This window comes from Equus caballus, chromosome 22 (genome assembly GCF_041296265.1).
Source record: "Equus caballus isolate H_3958 breed thoroughbred chromosome 22, TB-T2T, whole genome shotgun sequence".
In the NCBI taxonomy this organism is placed as follows: Eukaryota; Metazoa; Chordata; class Mammalia; order Perissodactyla; family Equidae; genus Equus; species Equus caballus.
The window spans coordinates 20,929,437-20,953,326 of record NC_091705.1 but is presented as its reverse complement, the minus strand read 5'-3'; the positions used below and the strand labels follow the sequence as shown (position 1 = coordinate 20,953,326).

The 23,890-nt window shown below is 44.9% G+C and overlaps 1 protein-coding gene across 1 annotated transcript in view; it reads left to right on the top strand.

The window, feature by feature from the left end:
- The window catches only part of TMC2 (transmembrane channel like 2), a 73,040-nt gene extending 52,980 nt beyond the window's left edge, over window positions 1–20,060 (top strand). Inside the window, exons 14-20 of the mRNA XM_070247798.1 lie at window positions 1,144–1,272; window positions 4,056–4,123; window positions 4,941–5,180; window positions 13,669–13,794; window positions 15,817–15,895; window positions 16,745–16,862; window positions 19,164–20,060. Coding sequence (XP_070103899.1) covers window positions 1,144–1,272; window positions 4,056–4,123; window positions 4,941–5,180; window positions 13,669–13,794; window positions 15,817–15,895; window positions 16,745–16,862; window positions 19,164–19,381 — 978 coding nt within the window. The 3' untranslated portion in view covers window positions 19,382–20,060. The remainder of the gene's footprint in view (window positions 1–1,143; window positions 1,273–4,055; window positions 4,124–4,940; window positions 5,181–13,668; window positions 13,795–15,816; window positions 15,896–16,744; window positions 16,863–19,163) is intronic.
- Window positions 20,061–23,890: the final 3,830 nt, after the last annotated feature.

Below are 23,890 nucleotides of genomic sequence, written 5' to 3'. Positions count from 1 at the left end.
TCTAAACCCATTACAGTGTATAACAAAGATTCCTCAAGTCAATAAAACCCACCTCCTTTAGAAGGCAGAAGAGAGTTTTTTACCTACAGGATTCCTTTGGAATATTCTGCTGTAGAATTTTGCATTTCCTGTCTCACATCCTTTGACGTCATCCCTCTTGCCCTCCTCCCTGAATGCCCACCACTGTTCCCATCACTGATTAAAGCTTGTTTCTTTCTGAGTTTGTTGGTAATGATGAATTTGAGGCGTTATGTCCTCTCACCTATATCCTCCACCACCTCCACCCTAGGCTCCAGAGCATCACTTTGCACAGAAGTGGAGACCTCATACATGTTGATTTGTCTTTTACTTAGGAGCATTAACCTGAATTCTTATTGAAGAATAATCCCCAAAACTCATCAGCTGTTCACCCAGCGAACATTTATCAGCCATCTTGGAGGACATAAAAACGAGTAAAGTAGACCCTGTGCCCCCCAGGACCTCCAGGTCTATTAGATGTCTTAAAGGTTGTGATGATGTCTGGCAGATCTTTCCAATTTTTCAAAAGAAATTTAAGAAATGATTTGTACTCTACAAAGCAGAGAAAGCTTCGTTCCTTTGCTTTTGACTCTTCTGCTATGTGCCTCTGTGAAAAATCTGCATTATTTTCTCTATATGCCAAAAAAAAATCCAATTAGCAGGAGGTGAAGAAAGCTGGCTGTCATCCCCAGAGGCGATGATCAGATTCAGTCTTAGCTGGGGCAGCGGGCGCTTCAGAGCAGGTGGGGGAAGCAAGAAGTAAGCCTTCAGACCCTATATCTGTGCAATAGTGCTGATAACTACCAAGCACTAGGCATTGCCAATGTGCCAGGCAATTTGCACACATAATCACTGAGCTTCCCAATAACCCTGCAAAGTTAATATCATTATCAGCTTCGAGAGGTTCAGAGATTATTCCAAAGCAATACAATTAGTAAACTGTGGAGCTGGGACCTAAATTAAGCATTTTCCAAAGCCTGGGGTCCTTTCTCTGCCACCAAGAATCAGAAGGTCACAGAGAAGAATTCAGGTGGGTGGGGGAGAATTTGCATGGCAGCAATCAGCTGGGAGAAGAGGACAAGGTCAAATCCTGACCCCCCCCTTTTCCTGTGTTCCTCCTTGCAGGAATTCATGAGGCTGACGGTGTCCGACATGCTGGTAACGTACATCACCATCCTGGTGGGGGACTTCCTGCGGGCTTGTTTTGTCCGGTTCATGAACTACTGCTGGTGCTGGGACCTGGAGGCTGGATTTGTAGGTCACCATTTCACAGATATTCCACAGCAGGGCATTTCAACCATCCCCTTTGACATAGTCAGATGTATTCTTGTGCATTTCTTTAGATACTTAATGCCAGTCTCCACTCTGTGAAGTAGTGAAGTATTTCATCTGTATTTCCTTTAAGGGTCCTCTATGCCTTCTTAGAGGAAACTGCTTTTTCCCAAAGTAATTAACAATGTGACTTTCTTATCTGAGAAATGGAGCCATTTGGCCTTGGGAAACGTGGACCACACTCTTCAGTGCTGAGCAGATGGTTGGGTAGAGAAATGCCGAAGCAGCATCAACTCTTGTTAGGGAAGGCAAGAAACACTAGACTTGGAAGTCCATACTGTGCAAGCTACAGGAACAATAGTGAACGTGGATAAGGGGAAATGGTAGTATTTAGTTTCTGAGACGCTAAGGAAATCCTAGAGTGGGGGAGGGCAGATGTGGATGTGAATGTTTCAGAAAGTCCTGGAACGCACCAAGAACACAGTACCCATTGGTGCCGCCTTCTGCATTAGGCTTCGAGAAAACTCTGTGACTCTTATTCCCTCCACCTGGGATGCTCCTCTTCCCCACCTACGTGAGAAAGTGCTCATTCTAAACGTGTGTCATTTCCTCTCTGTTGTTGCCATCTATGATCTGGCAGAACCTCTGGCCTCATCTGTCCTGTGTGTGTCTCTCCCACAACACCTCACTCACTCACCCAGTAGTCACTGGTGTGTTGGTGAGAGGAGACCCCCCCCCTTAACTAGTCTCTATGCCTTGTTTACTGTGTCGTCCACATCGTGGCCCAGGTAAGGGCCCCACTACAAGTTTCTGTTGGATTTTTTTCTTTTCTTTTTTATTTCTGAGGAAGATTCGCCCTGAGCTAACATCTGTTGCCAATCTTCCTCTTTTTGCTTAAGGAAGATTCGCCCTGAGCCAACATCTGTGCCAATCTTCCTCTATTTTGTGCTTGGGTTGCCACCACAGCATGGCTGCCGATGAGTGGTGTAGGTCTGGGCCGGGCAACCAAACCTGGGCTGCCAAAGTGGAGCACGCCAAACTTAACCACTAAGACATGGGGCTGGTCCCGTATTTTTTTCTTTTAGTCATCAGGCACAGTTTTACACAAAAGCCTACTCAACTCCTCCCCAGCAGCAAGGAGAACTTTATAATCTTATCTGAGAACAAGGATGCCAGAAGCTGGTGCTCAAAGAGGATGGCATCTTTAATAGGAAGACACCACATTGCCAAGATGTCATTGCCCTCAAATTAATTTATAAGTTCAGCAAGATCTCAAAATAACACGAAAGTTCATTTAAAAAATAAGCATGTGGAAATAGCCAGGAAGATTTTTAAGACAGCAAAATGAAAGGGACTAGACCTACTTTTATATTAAAACATATTATGAAACTATAACAACTAACACTGGTACTAGGGAAGAGACAAACTTATCAATGGAACAGACTGAAAATTCCAGAAATCGGTACAATCTACAGGGAAATTTGGTTTATGATAAAGGAAGTCTTTCAAACCAGAGGGAAAAAGGAGGATTATATAACAAGTGGTTGAGACAACTGGTTAACTGTTGGAGGGGGAACTATATCTCGCACTCATTTCACCTAAGTAAATAAATTGTAGGTGAGGGCTAGCCCCGTGGCCCAGTGGTTAAGTTTGGCGCACTTTGTTTAGGCGGCCTGGGTTCATTCCCAGGTGCAGACCTACACCGCTCATTGGCTGCTGTGCTGTGGTGGCAGCCCACATATACAATAGAGGAAGATTGGCAACAGATGTTAGCTCAGGGTGACTCTTCCTCACCTAAATAAATAAATGAATACATAAATAAATTGTAGGTGAATCAAAGTTTTAAACATCAAAAAATGAAATCATAAATTCCTAAAAGAAAGTGTATATAAACTTATAATCTTGGAGTGAGGAAGATTTTTCTAAGCGAGACACAAAACCCAGCAGACAAAACATTTTTAAAAATATTTTAAAATGTTAAGTTTTAAATTCCCAGGATTTAACCCTCATGTAATTGGATTATGTGTGTTTCCTCCTTTGATCCCTGCTTGCCCCACCTTCCTTTCTTTCTCTTCTAATTTCTCATTCCTCCCTCTCATTCCTGTCACTCTGTCTTCATTTCTGGAAGACAAATTGGGAAGTTGGTTTAAGCACACTTCATTAGGGCCCCCAGCTCACCTGTGCTCACAAACTCTCTTCCTTCAAATATTTGACAGATCTCCAAAACTCTGATAACACGAACCTGGCTGAGCTCTTTCTTTTCCATGAACTGCTCTCAGGCTAGAGGAAGACGAGAAAGAGAACAGAAAATTGGAGGAGTGATTTATTTACTTGTTTGTTTGTTTTTAAAGCTTCCTTTTCATGTGATTCTCATTTAATTATTTGCTTTTCATGATTTATAGAGTCACTCCTTGATTATAATGTCAAGGTCCATTCCTGATTAGAGGATTGATAAAATGTTCTCTTAGGGGCCGGGGTCCTCCCAAGAATACACTGTCAGGCCCTAAAAGGTAAAAATTCTCACTTTTTTAATTGAAAAAAGTTTCAACTTTGAGAACTTCAAAACTTTTCTTTAAAAGTTGAAAACGTGTTAAAGAAATAGAACCCTTAATCTAAGATTCCTTTCTGGTCGCCACAGCAGGGTCTTTGGGGTGGAGTAGCCCTGGCTTGGCCAGTTGGCTGGTAATGGTAATGGGGTCTGGCTGATCCCACCAAACAGCTCTCTCTCTCTCTCCCTCCCTCCCTTCCTCCCTCCCTCCCTGCAGCCCTCATATGCTGAATTTGATATTAGTGGCAACGTGCTTGGTTTGATCTTCAACCAAGGAATGATCTGGTGAGTCATCCCTTTCTTCTGGGGATTACCTCATTCGGGGAGTCAAAAAACTGGAATCCCAGGCTTTACCCCTCAACTAACTGGGGAGAGGCTGGACAAACCCTCTGGCCTCTCTGAGCCACCTTCTTTAACATAAAAATTGGAAGGCAGAGCTAGATGAGAACCAGGGCAGTGTTTGGCCCATCCACGTGCTACCATGGACTTAGAGAGAGAAGGAGGTAGGCAGAGAAGGAAAAAAAGAAGGAACAGGGAGGAGAGAAGGAAAAAAGAAGAAAAGAAAAAGTGGGGAGGGAAGAAAGGAGGAGAAGGAAGGAAGAGAGGGAGGAGAAAAGGAAAGGCAAGAAAGAAGGAAGGAGGGAGAAAATGGAAGGAGAGAGGAAGGAGGTAAATGAACTAAGGAACTTCCTCCTCTGAGAAGGGAGTTAGAAAAAGCTGCACAACTTGAGCCAAGGACTTTCAAGATGCCAAGGGCTCGCCAAAGCCAACGCCCAATTCTCCTAATGTAAGGACTTCAGATACTTTTCTGAGCAGCAATGCTGTGTTAGAGAGACCGTGGAGAAACAGACGGGAGGCCGTGTAATTTGCTAGATGCCTAGTGGTGAGCCAGTAATGCTCAGAATGTCTCCCTCTCCTGAGGAATGGACGCCGATGGCTGGTGATAAATGTCCCGGTTAGATGGGAGGCCCCCTCCCTTGGACCTGCAGAGAAAGCAGCAAGGCCTCATGCCCCTAACCCATCAATCCCATTTCCTTCTGTCATTCTTCCCTGGCCTCTCCTGCTGCTGGGCCAACCAGGTGTGCATTTTCTGCCCTTCCAGGATGGGTTCCTTCTATGCCCCGGGTCTGGTGGGCATCAACGTGCTGCGCCTGCTGACCTCCATGTACTTCCAGTGCTGGGCAGTGATGAGCAGCAATGTCCCCCACGAACGCGTGTTCAAAGCCTCCAGATCCAACAACTTCTACATGGGCCTCCTGCTGCTGGTGCTCTTCCTCAGCCTCCTGCCCGTGGCCTACACCATCATGTCCCTCCCACCCTCCTTTGATTGCGGGCCATTCAGGTGCACAGTCTTGGTTGCATGGGAGCAGCTCCTCTGCCAGGGCAATCTGCTCAGAGAGCACTGGCTAGAATGCCAGGTCTGGTTTCATGTCAGCCTTCAAAAGGCCACAAAGCTTTGGGCAAATCATCAGTGCTGTTCAATAGAGCTATCTGCAAGGATGGAAATGTTCTATGTCTGTGCAATCCAATATGGTAGCCACCAGCCACATGTGGCTATTGAGCTCTTGAAATGAGGAGCAAGAAACTGAATTTCTAATCTTATTTAATTTTAATTAATTTTAATTTAAATAACCACACATGGCTAATGGCTACCCTATTGGACAGCATACCTCTAAGCTTTTAACATATGAATAATCTACTGCCCTGGATTACCTTACCACAGGATAAGTAATGGGGGATATGAGTAACAGGAGAAGATGAAATGACGGTACATCTACAAGTGCCATTCAAATGTGAAGCAGCTACTGAGAGCTTTCACTGGGCCCCCTTGCTCTGTGGAGCATTTGCCAGCACTCGGGGTTCAGGGTATAAGTCAGATTAGTTTAGGAGACCAGACATTGTATAAAGAGATAAATAACTATATAAGGAGGTAGACTGAGAAATAATGGGATCTACTGCTCTCTTTCCAAACGTGAGACCCTCTGAAAACAAAGCCCTCTCTCTACTCCATGAAAAGAGGTTCTGTCGTTCAAGAAGTTTGGAACATGCTGCCCCTGTTATCTGCTACCTTCTTGCTTAGAAATGCTCGATGCACACTTCTTTATTAAAGGCTCAGAAGAATTGTGCAATAAGATAACGTGTGCAAGCCAGTGTTTCCATCCTTATTGACCCTGTCTTCATGTGACACCCATTCAGGGCTGGGAGTAGGGTGAGGTGAGTGAGGCCCCAATCTTGCACATGCAGGACCCTAAGAGTGAGCACCCCAGCAGTACTCTGCACCCCTGGGCCCCACCCGCCTCACTCTAGGCCCAGCCCTGCCTACCAACGCAGATTAGCACACTTTGGGAACTGCTGATGTGGTACTTCTCAGGGACTTTATAAGAGACTTATGTAAATAAAGCCCTGTGGTTGGTGCCCCACAGTGAGTGCGGAGAAAGCTCAGAGGAGACAGACATTACCAGGAGTGCTCACAGCAGGGTGTGGTCTGGCTGAACAGGGGTTCAGACAGAAGGAAAGGGGGGCTAGGTCTAGAGTAGAAGACAGTGCTGAGCTGTAGAAGGCCTGGGGTGCCAGGCTGCAGGGAGAGCCACATGGAAGAAGCTTCGCTTGGCTTCCTCCTGAGCAAGGTTTGGAGGGCCAGGCCCTGGGTACAAATGCCAGTGCCCCTTTGCTCAGGCTGCCCACCTGTCCCAGGCAGGAGGCGAGTGACTGGGCCTGTGCCGTGCCTGGCCCTCGCCATCAACCCCACCCTTGCCTCCTCTGCTTCTCTGAAAGGCCCTGACAGCCCATACCCAGAGAGCAGGGGGAGGGACCTGAAAATGGAACTCAGAAGGAAGATGGCTCCACCTCCGTCCTGTCACTCTTCTGATCAAAACCTGCCAATGGCTGGAAACTTCATCCCTCAGATACTTTCACAGCTGTCCTCTCACTTTCTTCAGGTCTTTTCTCAAAGACCATCTTCTCAGTGAGGCCTTCCCTGGATACCCTAACTAAAATGTCACACACACACACACACACACACACATACTTCTTATTGTTTCCTTTTATCATATCACCTTATCACCATCTAGCACGCCATTCCTCTTGCTTATTTATCCTGTTTGTTGCCTGTATCCCTCACTAGGACATAAGCTCCATGAGGGTGTGACTTTTGCTTTCTTTCTCACTGCTTTATATCCACTGTCTAGAAGAGAACACCTGGTTTATGGTCAATGCTCCAACTACACCCTTCACCTCACAGAAATTCACCTTTACAGGGAGGGACTTGGGTTTGGACCGGATCAAATGCCTATAGGGGCCAGGCAGGCAGCATAAATGAAGGAGGTGAGCATTACAGGTGAGCATGGAGTTAAAAGCACGGGTCGGTAAACTACAGCCCCTGGACCAAATCCAGACCACCACCTGTTTTTGTAAATAAAGTATTATTGGAACACAGCCACATCCATTTGCTTACATATAATCTGTAGTTGCTTTCACAACACAACAGCAGAAATGAGTAGTTGTAACAGAGAACATCTGGCCCACAAAATCTAAAATCCAGCCCTTTTCAGAAAAAGTTAGCGTACTCTCTGACTTAGAGCATAGACTCTAGAGCCAGCTCTGTCATTTGCCAGCTGGGTCATCTGGAGCAGTTACTTAGCTCCCTGCGCCACAGGTTCATTGCCTGTAAGATGGAAATAATGGTAGTACCTACATCACAGGGTTGTTATGAGGATTCATAAAGCACTTAGAGGAGTGTGCTAGTGAGGCAGATATACGCGTTTGTTAAGCCTGAACCCTGCCCAAATTGGGAGTAGCTGGTTCTCACCTCCAGCCAATTGTTACCATGAGGAACATGGACCCAGTATTACCAGATCTTCATAGAAATCTGAACTTTTATTTGAAACCCCCTAATATTTTTATTACAGCAAGTAATTCAAGGGTTTTAAAGAACAAAAATACTATACCAATGCACAGAACAAATCTGTGGACGTTGGCCAGCATTTCACCTGTGTGTCCTCCCAGACAGAAGCTATAGGTATGCAGGTCTGCACGTAGCCAGAGATACAGAGCCACTGTCTCCTGCCTAGGTCCTGGAAGGGTAAGGCTGGGAGAGAGATTGGTGCTTGACCATGGGCTCAGGCTTTTCCTGTGGCCAGTGAACCAAGAACCAGCTAGACTTCTGGAGCCAACTTAGAGAAGTCTTTTATTGCATTCAGCGCACCAGGGCATACTGATCGCTTTTATGAGTGGTAGGAGAGAGCACTCACGTCTATTTCAAATTCCTTATTGATTCATTCATTCATTTTTGAGGGAAGAGGAAGAGCTATCCCAAGAAACAGAATATAGGGAAGCACTGCAGATTCCAGTCCCTCAATATAACTCACAGGAGAGAAGCAGAAGATTATAGCTGCCAATAAATCCCCAGATTCACTTCAGTCTGTATTCGTGGCCCAAATCTCTCTAATGTTTTTACTTCTGAGGAGGATAGGAGCTGATTTGAACTTCCTTTCTCTTCTCTTCCTGCCTTTGTTGAAATTCTATCAACAGTCCTCATAACTGGCCAGAATGAGGTAGGGAAGGAGGAAGAAAGGTGCCAAGGACCCTGAGAATCCCACACACTTTTCAGCGAAGAGGGACAGTGGTGGTAACGAGGGGGTAGCCAGGGTGTTTTGAGTTCCTGGTTTGTGCCAGGCATCGCATGAGGCACCCGTTTAATCCTTATAATAATCCTACAAGGTAGGAGGCATTATCTACACCAAGGGTCAACCGACTCTTTTCGTAAAGAGCCTGATAGTAAATATCTCAGGCTTTGCAGATCAAGAGGCAAAATCAAGAATATTATGTAGATATTTATATAACAAGAAAGAAACTAATGCCCACAAAGTTTTTATTGACAAAATTCAAAATATGATCATAATAGAGTATAATTTTTTATAATACAATGAGAAGAATGGAATTCTTTCTTTAGGGGGTTGATAATACTTCACATAATGGGGGTTCAAAGTTATTGTTGCCTATGATCAAAAATCAGTGTACTCCCCAGTTTGCCACCTCTGCTGCTGGTCCATCATTGTACCAGACGTGGCAACACATCTCCTACCAAAGGAAAAAGATCACCATAAAGCTTTACTACTGCTAAACCGTTGAACTGTGCAGTAGGTCAAGTCAGGATGTTCAGCTTCTGTTTCTGACAAAAAGGTACAGATACGAAAATGATTAAGTCAAGAGAACGAATGAAGATCACCAGTGACACGATTGATTTCATTGCACATGATAGATTCAAATATTTTCTGCAAACCACCTACTGATGAATAAGACAATGATTAACCATAGTCTGTAAACACCTAATGTTTCAAAAGCTTTGTAAGTCTGTCCAGCTCAGCCTTTTCTTACTCTACACATATTTGGACCAGTATCAGTTGTAGCGCATCATAGCAGGTCCCACTTCAGGTTGTACTGAATTAGCATTTTATCAATTTCTTTGAAAATATTCTGACCCATATTCGTTCCACATAGAATATTTATAGAAGTTAATTCTTCAGTCACTTAGAACTTGCATTAATTCCTCAAATAAACAACAACTGAGCAGTTTCAGTAATTTCTATGGATTCATCAAGAGCCAAGGAAGAACACTTGAAATCGTCTGCCTTGTTTTTGATAGGATATTCCTCTCAGTGTCCTCAACTCTTCAAGCAGCCGTTCTTGCTGGAAATTCTAAAAGTCTTAAACAAGTTTATTTTCTCTGGGTACATTTCTTCAGCTCCTGCAATCAAACACGATTTAATTACCTCACCACTGGTAAATAAGAAACATGATTTTGTAAACTGTAGGAAAGGGGATCCTTATTGTATGGAGAGAGAAAGCATCACTGAATTCCCCTACAGTTGTGTGGAAAGCTCAATTTGTAAGCAATGAACGTGGATATTTAGCTGAGGAGATTTCTAAGCAAAGTGTTGAAGGTACAGCCTGATTTCTTCTTGCTGTTCATAGTAAAATGTGAGAGGAAAGAGATAAAGTGAGGAAAGAACTAATAAGCAAAAGGAACCAGGACTTGATGATTTTGGAATTTCTTAGCCTATCTAGATTTCAAAAGCCTGTCCAGACACTAAAACAGATTCACTGTCAGGAAAATGTGCTCTAATGAGAAAGCCAAGGCTGGACAACCTTTGGCTAGTGCTTCTGAAGGATCAAAAGATCTGAACATTCATTTACACAGAGGATTTTTATTTTTTTCCCCCAAGGAAAATTCGCCCTGAGCTAACATCTGTGCCAATCTTGCTCTATTTTGTATGTGGGTTACCACCACAGCATGGCCACTGACGAGCAGTGTAGGTCCACACGTGGGAACCAAACCCAGGCCACTGAAGTGGAGCACACTGAACTTAACCACTAAGCCACGGGGCCAGCCCCATAGAGGACTCTTTTAAGCATGTGACTCATGGATCCTCTCAGCCATCTCAGCATAAGCCAGAAATAGAGCTAGGATTATTCATGAAAGATCTGTGTAGGACCCGCTTGTCTAACGGACTGAATTCCCATAACATACATGGAAGACCCACGAGGTTTTTGAGAATGTTATATCAGTAGGAACACTGCCAGCTTGGACTGAAAGGAACAGAGAAAAGACAAAATGAAGGAAAGCCATTGGACTCCAAAAATTCTCCAGTCAGTAAACAGGCTGATGAAGTCTACTCAGTTGAAACGTGTGCTAGTCTTCAAGAAAAAGGAAGGATGACTCTGAGGGCAGAGTACTGGGCTGAAGGGCAGAGCTGACGGCACAGAGGGTGGAGCCAAGAGCCCAGAGGATTATTCTCAGGCCTTTGAAACCTAATGAAGTTTGGCTGATTAAATTTCAAAATTTCTAGGAACTGATGATTCCTTTCTCCCTTCCATTTTGGAATTAGAATGTCTGTAACTGTTATCCTAAAGCTGTCGTACAATTGTATTTGGGGAGTAAATAACTTGTATTATGGTTTCATAGGTCCACAGATAGAGAGGAATTTTTCCCCAGGATGGATCATACCCAGAGTCTCATCTATACCTTATTTAGATGCTGAGTTTTGTGACTTTTGAGCTGATGATATTTAGATGAGACTTTGGACTTTGAGTTGATGCTGTAATGGATTAAGACTTTTGGAGATGTAGAGAAGGGGTGAATATATTTTGCAGGTAGGATGAATATGAATCTTTGGGGGCCAGAGAGCAGACTGTGGTAGGCTAAATAATAGCCCACAAGTTACCCAGATCCTAATCTCTGGAACCTGTAGATGTTACCTTATAAAGCAAAAGGGCCTTTGCCAGTGTGATTAGATTAAGAATCTTAGGATGGGAGACTATCCTGGATTATCCAAGTAGGCCCTAAATCACGAGTGTCCTTATAAGAGGGAGGCCAACGGAGATTTGACTACAGAAGAGCAGAAAGTGATGTGACCTTGGAAATAGAGAAAGATTTGGAGATTCTATGCTGCTGGCTTTGAAGATGGCTGAAGGCGCCACAAGCCAAGGAATTCAAAGAATAAAGCTCTATAAGCTGAAAAAAAGAAAACAAGCAACCAGGTTCTCCCCCAGAGCCTTCCTCTGAAGGGAGCACAGCCCTGCCAACACCCTGGTTTCAGCTCAGTGAAACCATCCAAGCTTTTGGCCTCCAGAACTGTAAGAGAATAAGTTTGTATGGTTTTAAGCCACTAATGTGGTGATTTGTTACAGCAGGCACCAGAAACTAATCCATCATGATTCAATGACAAAATAATCCACACTTGACTGTGACTTAAAAGCATAACATTTGAAGTCCATTTTTCTGTTCTTATTTTTACATGATGGGTATGTACTGGTAATGAAAAAGGAAATTAAATGTTATAATAGGGTGATACGCATGGCTCTTGAAATGCTGTAACATTATAACTGCATTATTGCAACAGTGCTAAGCACTGAGATGGCCACAAATGGTCTCTGACATAACTGCTCATCTCTGCCATTACAGCACAAATCAACCATAGACAATACATAAATAAAGGAGCATGGCTGTGTCCCAATAACATTTTATTTATGGACACTAAAGTTTGTACTTCAGGGACCAGCCCAGTGGCACAGCAGTTAAGTTCACACGTTCTGCTTTGGCGGCCCAGGGTTCACCGATTTGGATCCTAGGTGTAGACCTGGCATTGTTTGGCAAGCCATGCTGTGGCAGGCGTCCCACTTATAAAGTAGAGGAAGATGGGCACGGATGTTAGCTCAGGGCTAATCTTCCTCAAAAAAAAAAAAATTGAAATATGAAGTACAAACCTTATTATTATTATTTTTGTTTTTGAGGAAGATTAGCCCTGAGCTAACATCTGCGGCCAATCCTCCTCTTTTTGCTGGGGAAGCCTGGCCCTGAGCTAACATCCGTGCCCATCTTCCTCTACTTTATATGTGGGATGCCTGCCACAGCATGGCTTGCCAAGCAGTGCCACGTCCACACCTGGGATCCAAACTGGTGAACCCTGGGCCACTGAAGAGGAACACGCGAACTTAACCGCTGCGCCACTGGACCGGCCCCCATACTTCAATTTTTATGTGTCAGGAAATATTATTCTTCTTTTGATATTTTTCTAATCATTTAAATATGTAAAAACCTTCTTAGCTCAGAGGCCATATAAAAACAAGCAGCAAGTCGAATTCAGTCCATGGCCATTGTTTGTCAATCCCTGATCAACACTTTACATAAGAGAAAAATGAAGCTTCTAGCTGCAACATTTTGGAGGGAACTTAAAATTTGACAGACCCCTACTCAACATTTTATATGAATTCATATCTATGTCCTCTAAGCAAGCTTCTGAGACAAATACCATTATTATACTTATAATACCATATTATGTTATGTTATCATTGTACCATATTATACAGACAAGGAAACTAGGGCAGAGAAATTTTCAGTATCTTGCCCAAAGATATCAAACCTCTGCAGCAGGGTCCAACCGAACTTGCTATATGGTGAAAAATTCCATATCTGCTCTTCAAATATAGTAGCTGCTAGTCACACGACTATTGAACACTTGAATGTGTGACTAAGAAAATCAATTTTTAATTTTATGTAACTAATTTTATTTTACTTTTAATAGCCACATTGGACAGTACAGCTCTAGCGGGGAGAGCGAGGGTATGAATGCAGATAGAAAGCAAATTTAGGTAAATTGTCCATGGTGTCCCACAGCTAATAAATGGAGAAGCAGGAATTTGAACCAGGAATTTCAAATCCCAAAGTCAACTTCTTGGCACCAAAACTATCAACCGAAAGCCAGCAGCGGCCCGGAGTCTCTGGCAGGCATTTGTGGAAGTCAGTCTGCATAACCGTTCTTTGGTATTCAAAGAAAATCAAAATTACTGTTGTGAACTGTCCAGGAGCCTGTCTCAGACGATCCAATCTCCTTGAATTATAATCCGAAGATTAATTGTAGTTATTTTTGAGAGGCACCATGGGAGGTGCATCACATCTGCCTCTGGAGAACCATTTCTGTGCCAGGGGGCCCAGAAGAAGCTCCTTGCTGGTCTTATAGCTACATCGCAGGCAATTCTTCCCAGTGAGAGTATAGGAGAAACCCATTTCCATCTTACTGAGGAAGATATCAGACATAGGAGACCCATGTAGTTTGAGAGGCTGTGGTGCTGACCCAGCTACAAGCTCCAGCCAAAATGGCAGCCCCTCGTGGGGCATTTTTACTCACAGTCCATTTTGGAGCAGAGCTCTGGTTCTTCCAGGAAAGCAGTAGTGAGTGGCAGCTTTGGACCATGGGGGCAATGGCACAGTTGCGTGTGCCACATGAGCTCGGCAGCACGATCTAAGCCAAGGTGTCCTCTCCTCTTTCCAGTGGGAAAAACAGAATGTATGACGTCATCCAAGAGACAATTGAAAACGACTTCCCAACCTTCCTGGGCAAGATCTTCGCTTTCCTCGCCAATCCAGGCCTGATCATTCCAGCCATCCTCCTGATGTTGTAAGTTAGCCAGGCTCCACGGCTCCGCCTCAGTGAAGCCTCGCCTTGCAGTGTAGACTCCTTGGCAGTTCCTTCTTTCCTGGCCCTTAGTCTGGATTTCCCAGAGGCAGATCCTGAGACGAAAATTCAAATGCAAATAGTTTACTGGGGAGGGGAGTAAGGAAGCGAGACAGAGAAGGGACAGGAAGGTGCATATTACCACTGGGATGACTTTAATCCTGCTGGGGAATTCTGGGAAACAGTGTGCCTCTGAGTTATCCCGCGCAAGGGTGAGGGGTCCGGGGCATTCGTACACCAGCTCCCAGCAGTCACACGACGTAGCTTTCCTCACTCAACATTACGTTTGGGAGATTTACCCATGTGGGTACACGAGCACACATTTTAATGGCTCTACTGTGTCGCACTGTATGACTAAACGACAGTTTATCCATTCCTCTGCATAGAGGTGTTTATGTTGTTTCCATTTTTTTGCCATTGCAAGTGTGCTCCTTGTTTGCGTCTCCTGGCACAAATGTGAGCATTTCTCTAAGATGGACCTCTAGAAGTGGAGCTCTGGGTCATGGATATGGGTTTCTTCAATCTTCTTTAGATAGTTCTGAATTGCTCTCCAAAATAGATGTATTTCCTTACATCCTCGATTTCAAACATCCTCTGCTTCTGGTCCCGGCATGAGAGAGGGCTGACGTGATAGAACCACCTGACTGTCCTGTTACCTCCTGAGGAAATTGTGGAACCCAGACAGCAAACCTGACCCTTGAAGGCAGCAAAGGAAAACACTAAATTCGGAAACAGCCTCCGGAGGAACATAGCCACTCATGAGCATTTTATCCTCCCTACCTCCAGTTCCTCCGTCATAAACGGGTTGTTAATTAGGAGAAAGGGCAAGATCTGGCACTGAGTAGGGGTCTTACAAAACACCTACTGGTCCCTTCACCTGTCCTCCCTTCTTTCCACCCACAGTCCTCTGAGTCTTTTCTTCAGGAGGCTCATATGACAGCCTCTGACCCACACTCTGCCCCAAAGACAATGTGGTTCCTGCTTTCAGGTTGGAGAGAGCTCACAGACTCTACTGAAGTGGCTATGGGCGGCCCTGCCCTGAGGGGAAGACTTAGAATACCCAAGCTGGAGCAGCTGAGGCTTGAAATTCACGGAGAAAAGTGACAATTAGGATGAACCTAAAAAGCTCCCAGGCCACGAGCTGGCAGAGCACCCAATCCAGGTGGCACCCTGGCTTTTGTGGCCTCCCTCTTCTCAGATGGTGCAGTCCAGGTCAAAGCCCTGGCTCTTGGGTCCTGAGAAAGGGAAGCCCAGGCTACAGCCTCAAAGGACACCCAGTCATCCAGGACTCTGAAAACCAGCAGCCCAGCACAGACAGTCCCGTCAGTGCTCCCTGGGCAGGGGAGCTTCAGAGCATCCAGAGCTGTGTTTCCAGGCAAACTGGGAGCAGGCACCGAGCACCTGTCGCTCCTCTCTCAGCACTTCAAGACTGTGGAGAGAGCTTTGGCTCCAAATGTGGGTTCCAATGAGTCTAACGGATGGGGTGACCTTGGGCAAATTACTTAACCTCTCTGAATTCCAGGATACTGATCTGTGAAGATGGGAGTCATCCTTTCTACTTCATGGGGTTTTGTCAAAACCAGTGAGATGTGGGGTGGGATGCACATGGCAGGTGCCTGGGAACCACAAGCAGCTTCTTCTGCAAACAAGAAAGGCTGCTGCTTCGCCAGCTCTTCCGATTTCCCAGAAGAGAGATTCCTTTAGCCAACCTTTCCTGAGCACCTTGAGAGCTAGAAATTTGTGTAGGTCATTTCCATGTTCAACAAAATAGAGAGAGAGCGGGGATGTCCAGGACCTTCTCCACGTTGAGTGGAGAATATAGGATGGTAGGACTTCCCTCCACCCCGCCCAGAGGCAAAAAGCCCTGACACCTATTCCAGGAAGCCTGCCTTGATTCCTTGGGTGGCCAGCTCTTGTCATTTTCCAAGATCGCAGAATCACAGGAGACACGCTTTTCTCTTGCAGCCTGGCCATATACTACCTGAACTCAGTTTCCAAAAGCCTTTCCCGAGCTAACGCCCAGCTGAGGAAGAAAATCCAAGCGGTGAGTCTGTCGAGAGTTTTCATTCAAAAAGATGTCATGTTTCTGTTTGTTGCTAATTTGCTCTGTAAGCCCACTTGTATCTTTAAATGGCCTTCTTCTAAACCAAATCCAAAAATATCTGTATTATAGGAAGCAGCCTTGGGAGATTCAACATGTGTTTAATCGTTTGGGAGTACATAACAATAATGACTTAAATTTTAAGAGGTTGCTAAAGGACAGGAGAAATTCAGTGGATTCAACCAATGTTCATACATAATAAAATCAGTACCCACAATAATTTCTACAGATTAAAACTGATACTAAAAAAAAGAATACTGCTGTCAAAACAGCATATTGCTTGTTCCCCATGGCCTAAGAGGTCTCTTAAGTCCCCTCCACACGGGGCAGCCTCTCTCCACATCATCTGACACCCTGACTTCTGACTGCTCTCTTCAGCAATCCCAGCCCCCACCCACACCTCCTACACACACACGGTAAAGGGCGGACCCCAACTCTCTCTAAGCCCCGTCCTCCTGCTTCCTCACTCCCTCTTCTGGAACGAACCTCATCTGCCTCACAGCCTCATCTGCTCTTCCTTCTCTTAATCTCACTGTCCTCCTACCCAGATAGAAAACCACTGAGACACGGGACTGGAGGGCTTCTGTCACCCCCGGCCAGTGTGCCTTCAAATGCTGGGCAACCCTGAGTCTGGGGCTGCCCTCTGAGTCATGAGGACCAATACTAGGCGATTGAAGGTAGTTACCGAGAACCGGAGACAGAGTCCTTGCCCTCTAGATCTCCCCATCCTGGGCTCTGAGCCTCAAAGACCCATTTCCCTGGCCAGGACTGACTGTTCCTTTTTTCCTGCAGCTGCAAGAACTTGAGAAGAACCATAAATCTGTCAAAGGCAGAGCCACAGCGAGAGGTTCAGAGGACACGGCTAAAGACAGCCCCCAAAATGCCACCCAGCTCCAGCTCACCAAAGAAGGTAAATTCTGTTTCCTGATGATTGCTTTTCACCAGGCCACATGGGAAGGTGGGAAGAGCGTATGTGGTGAAATCACCCAATCTGGGATTGAAATCAGAATTCGGACAATCATTAGCTGTATGAAGTTGGGCAAGTTACAATAAAGATCAATGGTAGCACCTGCTTCACTGGGTGGTGAAAACAAGATGGGATCATGCGTGTAAAGTGCTTCCCAGCATTCCTGGCACAGAGAAAGACTCAAGGAATCTGAGCTGGTAGGAGTACCTGCAAAATGGGGAAGTGCCACCACTTCCCTTGCAGTGTCATTTCACTCATTTCTATCCCCTGAGTCTCTCACCACATTTCCTATGGTGACTGTTCTTCTTATATTCCTTGCAATTTAGTCTTCATTTCTGAAATGACTTTTTTCTTCTTCTTCTTCACTTTTTCTCCTGAGTCTGTCAGATCCCATGTCATATCCTCATGATCTGCTACTTAACCCATCATAGGAGCACAACTGGTGTCCCACTGGATCCCTAGGTGTGGGCCGACATGGATCACAGCCACCCCAGATGGAGGACGTATTGATTTTCTATATTGTTCCGAGCGTTTTCTTTAGGAGGAGAAATAGGGAGATTTGCATTTTGCAGCTTCTGCTCCTATCAGAACCAGTTTGTATTCTCAAAAAAGAGCAGCGCTGGAATTTCTAGAATAAAGGGTGAGAAAAGGCCACATGAGGAGTCCAGAGAAAGTATCACAGGGCCTCCTAGGGGAGTGAGCAGAGACCATCTACCCCCTGGGACTGGAATACTAACATATTGAAATAAACCATAAACAAGCGGATGTTGCAAAAAGGGGACAAGAAGTCTGTGTCAAAATAGAACCCGTCCTGGTGAGTCTCCCCAATTTATGGAAGACATTTTGAAGCTGCAGACGTTCTTGTTAGTAAGATCAGCCAGCAGTCCATAGATGCCCGCAGACTGGTTCAGAGATGAAATGCAGAAGAGCGACGGGCTGGCAGCTTGTGGTGAAGCTGAAGAAAATATTTGAAATAACCTAATTTTTCCAGATGGGGCAAGAAATGGAGTAAATGTGACATTATGTTGTAATATCACCAACAAAAACAAGACATATTTGGATATCAATGGACTTAAGTATGAAAGGAAAAACATTGGTGTATAAAATGTCTTTCATGAGAAACCAAGAAACTTACACTGAATGACAGTGGTTGACTCATGTCCCCACAGTTCCAATGTGCCTGTCCACTTTACCCACCCCTTTACCCTCCCTTCTCAACAGGCTGCTGTTTGGAAGTTTGCCGTGGGCAAAATTTGAATTTTTATTACAGATATAAAGCTTTTTCAATTTTACGCTGATTAAATCAGTAGTGTGGTATTTGACTTTTAAAAAATAAAAGTGTTATCTGAACACATCAGTGGGTCTAGGGTGTTGGAGAGAGCTTAGGAAGATGGTCAACCTTTCATCTGGAACTCTCCAATAGCCTCTATTGCTGCCCTCACTTAGCTTCTCTTCTTAAAGTATTTGCTAGAATGATGCTAGCTGCTCTAATAAACAGGCCCAAAACAGCTAATGGCTCAAACACAATAAAAGTTTACTTCTCACTCAACATAAAGTCCAAATTGGGTGTTTTCACTTGATGGCCACTTTCTTCCCAAGTGATGATGTGGTGGCCTTGGCTCCTTCCATCCTGTGACTCCACCTGTATCAAGCTAGTGCAAGGGGAAGAGCCTAGAGGACACACCTGGAAGGGGAGCACACCAAAGCCTGGACTGGGATCGCAGCCCACACCCATCCACAACGGAAACTTAGTGCATTTCTGTGTCCCAGGAACTGGGTTTGGTGAAGAACAAGCCAGTAATTGCCCCTAACTTGGAGTAAGGGGAAGGGAAGGAAAAGAGTAAGTGAAAGAGCTGGAAACTGGATCTGATTTCCAGAAGCACCATCCTGGGGCTGATCCAGTTTACACCGTCCCTTCCATCATCATGTTTCACTGTGGCCACCAACTGTGAGGCTGTCGCTTTATCGTCCCAATGCTACACTCAAGAAAACCCAGGCTCAGAGAGTCTAGCACTCCAACTCTACTTCTCCAGCCACCAGACAATACTCCTCCAACACATCTGTTTATGCAAAGGCTAGACCAAGGTGCCTCCAGACCCTGAGGGGGATCTGACCATCCTCACACCACCAAATAGGAATGAAATCTATGTACAGTGCAGGGAAGCTCCAGGGAGCTGCCATTCATACCAGGAAACTGGAGGAAAACCTCCCACATCCTCATTCTTGTCTTGGTTCATTTTTCAGGGGCCACACCTCACTCTGCCAGCCAAAGCCAGACCCTGGACAAGAAGACACAGAGCGCTGGGACCTCCAGTTCTGCTAGTGAGACCATGCTGCCTGCCTCCCAGCATCTCCCTGTATCTCGGCTCCCTAACGTCAGACCAGATTCTGGCCGTGGCCGGCCTCATACTCATCCTTGGAAGTCAGCCTCTGGAAAGAGTGCTGGGAGACCTCCCCACTGACAGCTGGGACTCGCAGGAGCACCATTCGGGGCTGATCCTCAGGCCCCACTGGCTCACACCCCTCTAAATGAGTGTCTCTCTTCCTCTCTCCTCTCACACACTTGCACATTCTCTCTCCTCTCATCAAATGTGGGAACTTTGATGACTTAGTCTCAGGCCCTTTTTGGCTACTAAGGGGGGAGGGCAATAGCTTCATCTGCCCTTTCGGGGAGCTGAGCCGCCGCACCCACTAACTGCCCTTCCCAGTACCCTGGTTCAGGCAGCTCTGGACCTTGCACTCACGGTGGTCTCCCTTGGCGTCAGACTTCAGGAGGAAGGGACAAGGTTGTCACGACCATCACAGTCTTTTTTCATGGTGCCCATGTTGGGACACAGGTTTCTGCCAGCTCCACCGAGAGGAGGGTGCAGAGGGACCCACCTTCCTGACCATCACCTCTGTCCAAAGGAGGCAAGGTGGCTTAAGCACAAGGTACAAGAAGCCAATGAAAACAAACGGAGCCAAAGTCCAGCCATGATGAGTGCAAAGATAGGGACACCCCAAAACCCAGGCTGAGGGGAGCTGATGCCTTTAAGCACCAAAAATGCATTGGGACCCCCCAGCTAGCAACATTGACTGTTATTTATTGAGCAGTTGGCTTGTTCTGAGTACTGAGGATTTCTATTAAAGACAGCTGTCTGCAGGATTGTGCCAGATAATTTATTCTTCAATGCAGCATTAGTCTGGAAAATGGCTCAAGATCATGCTTGGGGTGGATGAGGTACATAGAGCGTACAGGTATCTATATCACCCAACCGTGTCTGGAAAATGGACTGTATAAACCCAACCGCTCAATAAATAACAGGTTATCAGGGGCGTGGATAAGATCAAACAGCCTCAGGCTCAGGTTATGAACGTATGCTTTTCTGTGTCTATGGAGAGAAATGTGGCACATGTGTGTAACTCATTACCAATGCGTCTTGTTTGAGAAAGGAGCCAAGGAATTGGAGAAGCCTTTCAAATTTGACAGGAGGGTTTTCTCATTCACGAAATGAGTGTAAAGTGCCACCATCTTGTGGTTATTTCATGCAATTTCCTTTCCCGAAGCTCTTCCTAGTCACTGGATTTTAAACGGCACATTCCATTTCCATTGGTCCCCATTAGCGTTGCCCAGAGTAAAAACTCTGGGTTAATTTACACCAAAATGACACAGGAGCCATATGCTAGGCTAAATAAAAGGGGAATAGATGCTATAGAGTATGATCCTTCTCAATGAGTGAGAAAAGCAAGGAGAAAGCAAGAACGGAGGGAGGAAAGGCCTACACGTGGAAAGGAAAGGCCCCATGTGCCACTTGGCTTTAAAGCTTGAGCCTGGAGCCGGCCTGGGAAACCCACAGCTCCCCTTCAGTCCTGCTGCCCATGCAGGACATTTTCTCAGCTGGAACTTTTTGAGAAATCAGTCCTGCACGTCACCTCCAAATTAATCTCCAAACAAACACTGCTTGATGGAGAATGAGGGTCTCATCAGACCCAAGCCACTCAGCCTGGCCTTCATTCAAGGGTCCTTATGTTCCAGGTCTTACATGCTAGATCCTTCAGTCTTTTGTCCAACTACTGACCAGGATGACTCTTACACTTCTAGCAGATTCTTTCCTTGTTTCCGGCTTTTGCTTCCACTCTTTCCATCCTCCTTCTCTAAACGACCTACACATTCTTCTATGAATATACAAAATCCCTCCTGGCCATGAAGTCTTCCTCAGGAACACTAGCCCAAACAGTCTTCCGGTCAGCCTCCCATACTACTGCATTTCAGCACTTGATTATGTCCAGTCTCCCAGGATTATGAAGTCTCTGAAGTAGGAGGTCATGGGTTAGCATTACCATTGTTTTTATTATTCTCCCAGATGTCTGCATTGTTTACTCCCTTGCTTAAGATCTCTGCTCAAATGTCACCTCTTCGCTGAGAGCCTCTATGAAACAGGCAACATTCCTTCACGCTTATCAACACCTGATGCGCTACATATCTGCTTGATTTTCCGTCTCTCCCTAGAATGTAAACTCCATCACAGCAGTGACTTGGTTTGTTTCCTACCGTATCCCCAGCACCTAGAAAGAAACCCGGCATGCGTTAGGCACACAAAACATTTTTTTTTAACAAATGGAAGAATTGATTCTGTAGCTTCTTGAACACCAAGAGTTAATAGCTGATTCCTTATCTGCAAAAGAAGAAAGGCATTGGATCATACAGTCTACTAGGTGCCTGCTAGCTCAAAATTTACCTGTGTCCTCAGGGGCCCAGAAGAGACCAGCTGAATGGAATTGCTTCTTTGGGTTCTGAGAAGATGAATAGATGTAGCTTTGGGCTCATTTCTCTGCTCACTCCTCCCACCACTCCAGTCTTCATGTCTGTGAGGTGTGTGCACACTAAAAAGTCTCCTAGGTCTAATGCATATATAAAGATGCCAGCTATCAGGGCCACACGAGCACTTGAAGAACTGAGCTGAGGTTGACAGAAGCTGCAATCAAAGGTTAGGAAGCTCGCTCGCTTGCGGCACCCCAAAATTGTTTTGATCAATAACACCTTGCCTCCTCATCCAAAACGTAAGTAATGTCCTTCCCAGTGCAAAATCGGATGCTACCCAGTGCAAATTCATTAGGCAGTGACGGGTGGCCGGAGTTTTTCAAAGAGAAAGAGGAAGAAACAATGCTTAGAAAGTAGCCATGGGAAGCAAGGAAGACATGAACCTTTAACATCCATCTAAATGATGTGTGTTTAGGTCATAGAAGGAATTACAACAGAAGCTAGAATAAATTTGGAATTGAATTATAATGAAAATATTGCACACCAAAATTTGTAGACTACAACTAAAGCAGGACTTAGAGGAAAATGCATATTGAAGAAGAAAAGCTTAAACGAATGGCCAAACATCCATATTAAGAAATGAAGCAGAGAACAGCAAAATAAAGCCGAACAAGTAGAAGAAAGGAAACAATAAAGAGCAAAAATTAATTCAAAAGGAGATAAACACAACAGAGAGAGTCAACAAAATCAAAAGCTTATTGTTTGAAAAGTGAGTAAGAATGAAAATTTTCTGACTGATGAACTAAAAAAAGAAAGAAGGTAAAAATAAATATTAAGGATAAAAAGGAGATCACTAGTACAGATGCTGCAGAAAAGATTAAAAATTTTCCAATTCAAACCTAAAAAATGTGAAAGCATAGATGAACAAATTCCCAGAAAACTATAACAAAATTGGTCCAAGAAAGAAGAAAACCTGAATAATTCTGTGACCATTATAAATTTGAATCCATAATTTAAAATATGCTTTCAAGATCTTCTCTTTGTTTTGGGGGTTTTGCTGTTTTATTATAATCAGAGCAAGCGTGGATTCCTTTTTGTTTATCCTGCTTGAGGTGCATTCCTGTATCTTTGCATCCACGCTCTTCATCAGTTCTGGGGAAACTTCATCCACCATCTCTCAAATATTGTTCTTCCTAGTGATGGTTAATTTTATGTGTCAGCTTGACAGGGCTAGGGGATGCCCAGATAGCTGATAAAACATTATATCTGGTGCGTCGGTGAGGATGTTTCCGGGAGAGATGAGCATTCGAATTGGTGAACTAAGTAAAGCAGACAGCCCTCCCAAACGTGGGTGGGCGTCATCCAGTCTTTTGAGTGCCAGAATAGAACAAAAAGGTGAAGGAAGGGCAAATTAGTTCTATCTCTGCTTGGGCTGAGACATCCATCTTCTCCTCCCCTTGGACATTGGCACTCCTGGTTCTCAGCCTTTCAGACTCAGATCCAGACTTACAACATCAGCAGCCTCCTACCACCATTCTCAAGCCTTTGGGCTTGGACTGAACTACACCACAGCTTTCCTGGTTCTCCAGCTGGCAGACAACAGATCGTGGGACTTCTTGGCCTCCATAACCATGTGAGCCAATTCCTACAATAAATCTCCTCATATATATCTATGTACATCCGATTGCTTCTGTTTCTCTGAAGAACCTTGACTAACACACTCTATTTTTCCTTCCTACCTTCTGGCAGAACAGAAGCTAAACCCTCTCATTCCACATCCTGTCTCCTCATTGCTCTCTCACCTATCTAATCTCTCTTTGTTGCATGATGGATAAGTTATTTCATTAGATCTTCCAATTCACTAATGCTCTCTTCAGCCATGCCTAATTTGCTAATGAGTCATTGCGTTTCTTTTAAATTTCAACAAGTTTCTTATTTCTACAAGTTTCATATCTGTTCATTTCTGCCCTGCTGCCCTGACCATGGCACAGATGAAGCTGCATGCCTCCAAAAAAAACGATTTACAGAACCTTTCCTGTAAAAGGTCAGATAGTATTGTGGACTTTGTGCACCACATATACTCTCTGTTGCATATATATTTTTTCCAACCCTTTAAAAATGTAAAAATCATTCTTAGCTCTTGGGCCCTACAAAAGCAAGGTACAGGCCATATTTGGCCCATGGGTCACAGCTTGCTGACTCCTGCTCTAGAGATCCCACACTCCACCCA